At 31.6% G+C, this 11,178-nt stretch overlaps 2 protein-coding genes across 2 annotated transcripts; both read left to right on the forward strand.

Moving 5' to 3' along the window:
• Positions 1-2,879: 2,879 nt before the first annotated feature.
• Positions 2,880-4,685, forward strand: LOC101221399 (CBS domain-containing protein CBSX5). The gene is made up of 2 exons (XM_004146600.3): positions 2,880-3,335; positions 3,506-4,685. The coding sequence occupies exons 1-2, from the start codon at positions 2,995-2,997 to the stop codon at positions 4,359-4,361; spliced, it is 1,197 nt and encodes a 398-aa protein (XP_004146648.1). The 5' UTR covers positions 2,880-2,994; the 3' UTR covers positions 4,362-4,685.
• Positions 4,686-8,017: 3,332 nt separating this feature from the next.
• On the forward strand, positions 8,018-10,775 carry LOC101207762 (sphingolipid delta(4)-desaturase DES1-like). Its single transcript, XM_004146547.3, has 2 exons — positions 8,018-8,512; positions 9,645-10,775. Exons 1-2 carry the CDS (start codon positions 8,357-8,359, stop codon positions 10,461-10,463), a joined length of 975 nt encoding a protein of 324 aa, XP_004146595.1. The 5' UTR covers positions 8,018-8,356; the 3' UTR covers positions 10,464-10,775.
• Positions 10,776-11,178: the final 403 nt, after the last annotated feature.

Below are 11,178 nucleotides of genomic sequence, written 5' to 3' on the forward strand. Positions count from 1 at the left end.
ACTCTTAAGTAAAAGACGAACAATTTATCTCTTTAAAATCATTTTAAAAAAAAATAATTTAGATTTTTTTTAACCAACGTGGTGACGTCTGTACAAATTGAAACATACAAGTTGGGTGTAAGGTCAACTTGAATTTTCAGATTTGTCCGAAATACTATCTTAACCAAAATCAACCTAGACTATGTACACCCTACCATTCGATTGAGCCCTTGTTTTTTGCCCACCCTTAAAAGAAGGTGCACTCCAATTGATCAAATATATCAACTAAACAAATTATATAGAGATATTTGGTCCATCAACTTCATTAGTATTAAATAACTTGATTATAAAAATTTTAATAACAATTATTATTGAAGTTATCTTTTCTTCTTTCTTTTGCCTATTTAACGAAGTTTTTTCGTGTTTCCTTCCAACCTAGAACCTCAAAGATAGATTTTCAAAATCTAACCTATTAACTCAATTGGATTTAGATATTTTGATTGTAACCTATCAACTCGCGACTTTAACTCAATTTAGTAAACCATCAAAATTGGAGGGCGGTGAAATGATTTGTCACGAGTTGCGTCGAGGGGGCCAACTTGTAGACATGGCGGACACACGGGTTACGAATGGACGGTTGTCTCACTTCCCTCGTGCTACTCCCACCCTTCCTAATGCTTACGTCTCCACATTTTATTTCTAGAGAACATAAATCCCATTTTATTCCACACTCAGTGGCCTCTCAAACCCTATGGGTCGCTTTGATCCATTTCCCTAAATCTTCGTTTGTTTGTTTGTGGAAACAAAATACAACTATATTACTATATCTAATATATATCTTCTCCATCAAATTAAAATATAATGTTACATCATCATTATAATTATTACTGTCAAAATATCAAATATATCTTCTTAAAAGAATAAAATAGTCTGTCGTTATATTTTGGTTTGTTTTTTGTGTTTTTCAAAAGTGCTCGTTCTTCTTCTTATTAGGAATGTGTTTTGTGTTATCACTTAATTGAGTTACCATTTTAGCTTTAAAATCATAACGAGAATATTCTAAATTTAAAGCCAACTAATTAGTGAGGTGCACTAACTTCAATACCAAACGTGTAAAGATGTTATTTTCAAATATATAAATAAAATAAAATAAAAGTGTGAAGATGTCCAAATCAAATTACACAAATAACATTTAATTCCAATTAAAAAAAAGGAGAAAATATACTTCCATATTAAAATTAGAAAGTCCAAATTTAGACCAAAGTAAATAAGAAAGAAAATATCACAATAAAATGCCTTCTCTTAAGTCAAGAGATTAGATAATAGTAAAAATATATGTTTAATTATAAGGTTCATTAAAAAAAAATTAAGTTGTTTAATATTTGATACTCTACCAAATTTAATTAGTATGATATAAATTAGTTGATAACACAACTTTTAATTACGAAGACAAAATTTAAATCCAACCTACATTTGAAAAATACAAAATTACAAACATATCATCTCAAATTATAAACATTTTTACGTGTTACTTGATATGTCATTGATACATTTGCTAAACTTTGCAAATATACTTGATGAATACTAAGCATGATACACTTGTTGTATATTGTTGATATAGTTGTTATGGGTTTAATAGAGTTAATAAGTTTGATATACTAACTGATAAACATTTTGTTTTTACTTCACTACTATCCTCAATAAATTTAACACTTTATGCCGTTCACATATTTGATACATTTGATGTACTGTTGATATACTTTATGTGTTTACTGATACATTCGATTGATTAAATACACTTTATACATTTGTGGTTCTGTTGATACACCTAATATACTTCGCTAGTACATTTTGATACATACTATATGTTTAATGCACTTGATATCATGTTGATAATGTATTGATTTATATATATATATGATTTACCTGATTGAATGAATCGTGAATCGTTTTCAATTTACTTAACTAGGTTAATGCTAAAGAAAATGTTAGAAATAAAATTGATTAGTATCCAAAATTGACAATAATAGATTTAATTGTAAAACTTGAATTAAAGTATGCAAACTTAATTCATTGTTAAACATAGGAAAATAAAAAAATGTTTTCAAATAAAGTTTATTTCAACAACATGAGTCGCCATCCAAACGAGAATTTACACTAAAAGAGGGAAAGGGGAATTTTTTGGACAACCTCTCTGAGAAGGAAAAGAAATCTATTAAAGGAAAATTAAAACTTTTATTGCACATTACTATAAAACTTACGCATAATTAACCATACATTTTAGTCAATAAAATGTTAAGATTTTTTCTTTTTCTTTCGTGAAAAATACAAAAATACAAAAAGAAAAAGAAATGTAGTACCTAAACTTTCTTAAACGAATAATTTAGTTAATTTTGATTCGTAAACTAACAATTTAATATCTAAAATTTCACAAATTGTTTTATTCTAAAAATTAGTACTATTTTTTTTTTTTTTTATAAAAAACAAATTCATAAACTAACTAGAGATTCAATTGTTGTATTTACGTGGTAAAATAATATTAATTGAGATCTAATTTCACTAATTTTCTTTTGAACTGAATGTGTTATAAATTTAAATATAGAACTAAATTGTTAGGAAAAATAAGAGTGTAAGACTAAATCTAGAGGTATGAAGATTTGTAAGGTAGTTATGGTTATTGAAAACTTGAGAAGTGTTGGAGGGTAAATGAACTAAACTGTTTGTTTGACGAAAGTTTAGGAACTAATTCTTTTTTAAAAATAAGGAAATTAATTTTTTGATTAAAAAAAAATAGTTATCAAAATTGAGACCATTCAAAAAGAGAAACTAAAGACGCGTGCGCCACCTCAAGGATAGCCAACCACATCTCATGCCCTATAAATTTCACACATTTCCCCCTCAATCTTTCGTATCGGAAATTCCGCTCCACCCGACCCGACTTTTCTCTTCTTTCTCTCTTTCTCTATCTGAGAACCGTCATCTTTCTCTTCCATTTTCCATCTCTATTGCTCTTGTATGGCAGCAAGTTTGTTGGCCTGCGAGGTATCTGACCTATGCCTTGGAAAACCTGCGCTTCGATCCATATCCATCTCCGCTACACTGGCCGATGCGTTATCTATCTTGACCAAGATTGACGAAGGCTACATAAGTGTCTGGAGCTGTGGAGATCATTCCTCCTCTAAGGCGGATTCGGATTTACATTGTCGCTGCGTTGGTAAAGTATGCATGGTGGATATAATTTGTTTTCTTTGTAGACAAGAGAATTTGTTGCAACCGGCGATTGGGCTTCAATCTCCGATCTCTGTTTTGATTCCTGAGGGATTTGAACTCGTTAGGCATTTGGAACCTCATGCCAGGTTTGATTCTTGCAAATAGTTGAAATTCTGGATTTGAATTTGGATTTGGATTTGTATATGTTTTGGTGTTGTTGAAATCGTGTAATCGGTTGTTTTTGTGGAATTGTGATATTAGGTTTGTTTTGTGTGATGGGTTGTTATTAATGTATTTTGTTTTTTGTAATTTTCAGTTTGATGGAGGCGATTGATCTCATACACGATGGAGTACATAACCTTGTTATCCCAATCAAAATGAGCATAAGTAAGAGGAAAAACATCCTCAAGAAATCACTGGCTAATTCCATCTCCTCTCTCCATAACGATCAAGAATATTGCTGGCTAGCTCCGGAGGATATAATCCGTTACCTCCTCAACTCAATCGGACTTTTCAGCACTACCGCCGCGAATCCTATCAATTCCTTCAACATAATTGATACCAACAACATTCTCGCCGTCCGTTACGACGAATCTGCGTTGTCTATTCTTCCTCTAATCTCGCAAGCGCTGATTCACCAATCCTCTGTCGCCATTGTTGACTTAGACGACAAATTAATCGGCGAAATTTCGCCGTTCACGCTCAATTTCTGTGACGAAACGGTGGTGGCGGCTATAGCAACGCTCACAGCCGGTGAACTCATGGGTTATATAGACTGTGGTGGTCCTCCGGATGATTTAGTGCAATTAGTAAAGGAAAGATTGGAAGAGAAAAACTTAGAGGCGGTTCTGGAGTGGGTGGAGGAAGAATCATTGACAATCTCATCCTCGTCTTCTTCAATCTGTTCTTCTTCAGATGATGAGTTTGGATGTGGATCGAGTAGTTCTGGATCAGGGAGAAGTGGAAGGATTTGTGGGTATTCAGCGAGAGTAATGAGGAGATCTGAGGCGATTGTTTGTTATCCATGGAATTCTTTGGTTGCAGTGATGATTCAAGCTTTAGCTCATCGAGTTAGCTATATGTGGGTGATTCAAGAAGACGGAACTCTCGCCGGAACAGTCACCTTCCCTTCATTGTTGGCCGTTTTCCGGGATAGATTAAAATTTCTATAGTAAAACGTTTCCACACAATTTCAAAGCTTATGGAGTAATCTAGATCATCCAAAACCCAATATGGTTTTGGCTTTTGGAGTTTGAAAACGAAAATGGTTTAAAAATATAACCAAATTCCAAATTAAAATTCAAACTGATTTGCGAAAAACAAAGGAAATAATCGAAAAAGCAATCAACATAGGAAGTACCGTTTCGTTAAAAAATATTTTGAGGAACACTCCCTCCGGAAGGATGGCGACTATTTTATTGTGCCTTACATATACACACATGTACATACACATCTACATATATAAAGTTGTTTGTTTCAAACTCTTTTTACTTTCATTTTCGAAATTATTTGGATTTTGTGTGTGCTTAGTAAGGAAGCACAAGAAAAGTAAGTATAGTTCCCTAGTTTTTCAAAATTCTATGGTGCAACATTCAATAATTTTTCAAAAATTCTTAGGGTGATCTTTTAGTTAAATATAACTTGTCTTTCCTTTTTTTGTTTAAAAGAAAAGTAGTATGGAAAAGAATGCACACAACATGCATCCATATTAGATTCACTATTTTTATGTTATTGAGATTATTTGGATTTGATGATAAAGGTAGAAAAAAGTTTCATTGATTTTAATTTCAAAACATAGGAGTGTCCAAATGTTTAAAAATAAATTCAGAATGCATATAACTATAGTGTTATTGTGATAGAGAATTCATATAGTTATAGTATTATTTATGATTGTGTCATGATTGAAATGATTTTGAGGTAGAGTGGAGTTAACTGTTAAGTATGATAGGCATAGCTCTTGAATGGGATCAATTTAGGGTTTGAAATTGATGGGTCGAAAGTTGCATATATATATATATATATATATACTTGCCCATATTAACTATTTGGTGGCTAATTTATTCCTAAGTAGTTTAAATTTTTGTCCCGTTTTCAACTATACTATATGAAGTATAATTCTCATTATATCTTTAAAAAAATAATCACATATAAAATAAACAAGTAAATTTTATTAAATGTGATTAACTTGTTTAAAAATTATAAAACGTTTTCTCATTAATATAAATTTACTTCTTAAACATTTAATATAAATGACGATGATATTAAATCTTTGTAAAATGGAAACTTCCAACATTTTTTTTATTGATATTTACCTTTTAAACATTGCTTACTAGTGTAGTTTTCATAATCTTAAAAAAAAATCTTGAAAGTTTAATCGCCAACAACACATGCGTGAGAAATTACTATTTCATTTATTGCTTTTATTAAAATCACTTTTTGTCCTTTTTTTTTTTAATTTATTCTAAAAAATCAACTATTTAACATAAATCCTTGGAACCTTGAGGAGTTTTCAACCAAAAAAAACTTTCTTAATAGCAAGACCATTTCAAGTTTAAGGAGGACATCCAAAGTTTGGAGAGGTTCACAACAATTACATGACCCCAATATTACTTCCAAACAAATACGATAATTTAGATATTCACATCATTCTAAACTTAAATTTTCGTTAACAAAAATTAAAGATATCTATAATAATTTACCTAATGATTGAAAGAAAGTCACAATCTTAATAAATAACTAAAATGAACATCCAGAGTTCCATTAAGATGATCTGAAACCTTCGTAAGTAAAAACAAAGTGTCTACTATTTTTTCTTTCGAATATATACAGAATCCTAACATATTTGTGTAATGTAAAGTATATATTGAAAGTGGAAGTCACGTGGTGGGGTTGGCCTTAGGCTGTCGCAGTTGATTTCTTGAACATGAAAGTGAAGGTGTGGCACCAATATAATTTACAAATAATAAACAAAAAATAATGAAAGTATGTTTTAATTCAGTGGGAAAATAATTCTCCAAGTTTTTTTATATTTCATTTCATTTCACTCATCTCAACCTGTTGCTCTTTAAGGGTTACGATTTTATTTCTTCCTACCATGGAAGTTTCTCTCTACGTGACATTCTTTACCAATCTAGTCAACATATGTAGCAACCTGTCAAACAATATTTCTTAAAAAGTAATTATTAGTAAGAGTGTAAGAAAAACAATTATATGAAAACCTGATCAATCAAAGTTGGATTAAAAAATTAAAATATGGTAGATTCACTTTCGTTCATCATGTGTTCACAAAAAAAACAACCCAAATCAATCCGAGTTTATTATTAATTTTAAAAATATTTACTTTTGTTTACTTATGTTACTGTTATATATACATATATTCTTTTAATTCATAACCATGGGTTCAAAATAACAACCCAAATCATAATTTATTATCCAACAACTACTAAAATCAATTTTTTAGACTTTGTATATATAAGTTGAGATTTAATAAAAATTTAACACATACTATAAATCAACTAACGTCTGAATTGTTTAATTTCATTTTAAAAACTTTATTCCCTAGTGTGACCTCCCAATTCGTTTGTTTGGTAGGTATAGATGAACAACGCTATTATAAAATATAAATAGAAAAATAGTTACTACCTCATTTGATTTAATTTTTTACAACCAAACCAAACTTTTGTTATACAGTAACAAATCAATGTTCATTAAGTGACAAAACTAATGGTTTCAATAAATGACTAAGCGGTCACGAGTCTAATTTACGTTCACACCTACTTAAAATTTAATTTTATAACCTCTTTTTTGTATATGGTCTTGTAAGTTTTAGATTAGTCGATTTGATATAAATTGATTAAACAAAAAGAAAAGAAAGGAGGAATAGTTTGATTATTGAATATTTGAGTTAATTGTGAATTCAATTTTATGTTTTTCAGCCAAATTGATTGTGACTTCATAAGTCTTTTCTCCCTAATCAACGTTATTGCACTTTCAAAAAGAGATATCAAAATAACAATCCCATGATTTCATTTTCAATTACTAAAAACACACTAAACTAAACCATCCAAAAACAATTACAAATTCCTATTTATTAATTAATTGCAGCATAGGCACCTCTTTTATCATATTAGTAATTACAAACTCCTTTGTTTTAATGCTAAATTATAAATGCTTTTGATGAGTTCAAAAATAGTTTTAAATACTTTCGATGAAGGGTGTGTTTGCGTAAAAATACCTCTAACTTTAAAATGTTTTAAAAATACATTTAAAGTAAAAAATTTAAAAAATTATTGCTAAATAAAAACTCTTAATCCTTTTTTATTAACTAATTGATACTTGTTTGTATAAAACAAACAATCAAATGAATTCAAGACTTAAATATTTTAAAAAGACTATAGGAAATGGGAGGTGTGTTATTAGCTAAATATTTTTTATTTGACTATTTATTGTTTTAGTAAGTTTTAACATGAGATTAACATGAGATTTTGATTTTAAAAATGTGAGAATTTTGCCGAATTTAAGTTTTAAATTAAAATTTTGTTTTCGTTTTGATTGTGAGAAAATTGGTATTTTTTTTTCTTTTGCATTGACATGTACTAAAAATAAGTTAAATATATGAAAAATAGAAAATTTTCATAAATATAATAAAACATTAAAATATTAATGAAATAAAAAAGTCGGATAAATGGCTATTAGAATGATATCATTACAGAAATGGTAAATATTTTAATATTTTGTTATATTTATTAGATTTAATTTATAAAAGCGTTTTAGTGGTTAATAAAAAATAGATATTTTTCTGAAAGATAAAGAAAGGGTAGAATAGAATATAGAATATAGAATATAGATCCCATTCCCACCAGCGGCAAGTTGGCAATGGCACCGATATGAAGACGGCGATGTATACAACAGCGTCCAGTCGAACCCAACGTCCTTTTCTATATTTAGGAGTCATCTTCCATTTCATTTTCCTTTCCATATTTGGTCTTCTTCAATCCTCCGCCCATTCTTAAATCTTCAACAACCTTCCTCTCCTCTATAACTATCCCTTCCTTTCTCTTCCTCAATCCACATCCAATTTCATCAGCACCAGCCCCCAGGAGACGCAATTTCTTCCGGAGCATCTTCTGGGAGCAACCCCCCACCCCGGGAATCACTCACAAACACAATGCCAGGTGGTGAAGAGAGAGATGATGGTGTTATGGCCACTGACTTCTTCTGGTCTTACACCGATGAACCTCACGCTTCCAGGAGACGACAAATTCTCTCTCAGTACCCTCAGATCCGGGAGCTCTTCGGTCCTGACCCCTGGGCTTTCTTCAAGGTTTTTTCTTTTTTTTTTTTTTAATTTCTTCTCTTTCTTGATTCTGAGAATGTAGAGAGTTGTGGTTATTTTCTTGTCAGGATGTTTTCATTTCGTGTTTAGATCTGTATTTCTGGTCTCTACACATGTCAATGCCTGAATTTGATCTGTGTATATTTGTTTTTATGTTTGATTTTGAACCTCATTTTTGCTACATTGTTGCGTTTTACTTTGTTTTTGTTTTTCTTTTATCATTCTGATTACTCGTGTTTGTTGCATCCATCGAAAATCGACATTTGAGATTCTGAACGCTTGTTATTGATGGATCTGTCCACTGCGCTGTTCTTTTTTGCTCTGGTTCAGTTATTTTTTTGCTACATTCCCATATCGTTTATTTATTCGTGTGTTTCTTCCTTTCTTCCTTCTTTGTATTACCAACGCCTGTCTAAATTTTCCTGCTTTTTCAACTATTAGGCGAGCTTTGATTCAGGATTGTTTTGGTTTAAACTTTATTTAAAGTTATCCTTCTTTTCTTATTTGGAATTTAAAAGAATGCCCTGGAGGAATTTAACCCTCAACCTTTTTCACTAGGAAATGGTAAAGTTTAGTAGTACTCGATGAATTTTATTGTTGTTTGCTCTCTAGAGTTTTGGTAAATGTTTAGAGAGGAAATTAGCCCTCGACCCTTATTTCCTTGGTTGCCTGGCTCTAATATCTGATTTTAGCAGATGTTTAATCGTTTGATTAGGGTAGTCCATTGCAGTAGTTTATGGCTTGTATAGTTTCAAATGAGACCATTTATGATAATCAGAAGAATAAATTGTTGAAGTTAAATATTTAGACTAATGCTTCCTGCTGTTGTGAAGGGAAGAACTTTTTTTTTTAATCGTTTGTTGTATTTGTTAAGAAGAGCAAGTGATTGTAATTATTTAACCAACTGCATTGGCATTTTGATTCATCTGATGAAAAAAAATAAAGTCATGATCACGAAGAATGAGAACTTGGTGTGAACAGCCATTTAACATTCACGAACCTGACCTTGTCGTCATAAAGTTTAGCTATTGTAGTTTGGAGAACCAATCATTAATTTATTCTTACAGTATAAAAAGTTGGTCACTTTTTTCTTCTCGTTCTCATTCTTGCAATCTTGCAGATTTCTGTGGTTGTTCTGCTTCAGTTATGGACTGCTACGACCCTTCACAGTGCAGACTGGTTAAAGATATTGGCAATAGCCTACTTCTTTGGCTCTTTTCTCAACCACAACCTATTTTTAGCCATTCACGAGCTCAGTCACAACCTTGCCTTCTCAACACCTGATTACAACAAGTGGCTCGGGATTTTTGCTAATCTCCCCATTGGAGTGCCCATGTCCATCACATTTCAAAAGTATCACCTTGAGCACCATCGCTTTCAAGGAGTGGATGGCATGGATATGGACGTTCCAAGCCAGACCGAAGCTCATCTGGTGACTAATGTTGTCTCAAAAGCTATATGGGTTATCTTCCAACTATTCTTCTATGCACTCCGCCCACTGTTTCTCAAACCAAAGCCCCCAGGTCACTGGGAGTTCATCAACTTCATTATTCAGATAGCCCTTGATGTTGCCATGGTTTACTTCTGGAGTTGGAAGTCTTTTGCTTACTTGATCCTCTCCACATTCGTTGGCGGTGGGATGCATCCAATGGCTGGTCACTTCATTTCCGAACATTATGTCTTCAATCCCAAACAGGAAACATATTCTTACTACGGTCCACTTAATCTTCTTACATGGAGTGTAGGTTACCACAATGAACACCATGACTTCCCCAGAATTCCAGGAAGCAAGCTTTATAAAGTGAAGGAGATTGCACCTGAATACTACAACGAATTAGATTCATACAAATCGTGGAGCCAGGTGATATACATGTACATTATGGACAAGACAGTGGGGCCATTCAGTAGGATGAAGAGAATGCCAAGGAAATCTGAGTAGTTCATCCTTTCTCCTCCTCTCCCCTTTTAGATATTTTTTGTTCGATTCTTTCTCCACCTTTTCTGGTGGATCATTCTCTTTGAGCTGGTTGTGCCTTTGTTTTATTTACATACATTCATGGAGAGTTTTCTTTATTCTATTTAGATTGTATAGTAGCCAGGCATGTTCACTGTACTGTATTTGATTTTCATGGCTTTTTGAGGGATTGGTTTGTAAAAGGAGCCAAGAATTAGCGAACCTAGATTCTCATAGGTTTGATGTTTTGGTTAATTTATAATTTTAGTACTGACTGTACCTACGTATTTTTATCTACACTGTGTCAGAAATCCTAGATGATAAGCCGTGATGTTCGATGCAATAACGTTTTATCAAGGTTGAAATTTTGAAAGAAGACCAATTAAAGCATATATCTATGTTCATGTATAAAATTATATGCTTGTTAATAAATCATGAGAATGTTTTGTTTGATATAGTTTTGAGTTAATAACGTGGACCATTCATGTTTATATATGACCATTCTTGGGAAGCCATCTTTTGTACAAGTACATTTGAAATCAGGTCACCACTCGCAATAAAGAGACTAGGTTCTTGCTTTAAATGTCAAGTCTGATTATATTGCATAAATGTTGAAAGGGCTGTTTTTCTTTTAAAAGAAATTTGAATAAATGATAGGGATGGTGAAAAAGTGTAGTAATTAATGGACTGTTTGGAGTTA

This window comes from Cucumis sativus, chromosome 1, assembly GCF_000004075.3.
Source record: "Cucumis sativus cultivar 9930 chromosome 1, Cucumber_9930_V3, whole genome shotgun sequence".
Taxonomy (NCBI): Eukaryota; Viridiplantae; Streptophyta; class Magnoliopsida; order Cucurbitales; family Cucurbitaceae; genus Cucumis; species Cucumis sativus.

Excerpts from the sequence above, each read along its gene's own strand:
- LOC101221399 (XM_004146600.3), top strand. The coding sequence starts at position 2,995 with ATGGCAGCAAGTTTGTTGGCCTGCGAGGTATCTGACCTATGCCTTGGA. Across the intron at positions 3,336-3,505 it reads CATTTGGAACCTCATGCCAG|TTTGATGGAGGCGATTGATC; the intron begins GTTTGATTCTTG and ends TGTAATTTTCAG.
- LOC101207762 (XM_004146547.3), top strand. The coding sequence starts at position 8,357 with ATGCCAGGTGGTGAAGAGAGAGATGATGGTGTTATGGCCACTGACTTC. Across the intron at positions 8,513-9,644 it reads ACCCCTGGGCTTTCTTCAAG|ATTTCTGTGGTTGTTCTGCT; the intron begins GTTTTTTCTTTT and ends GCAATCTTGCAG.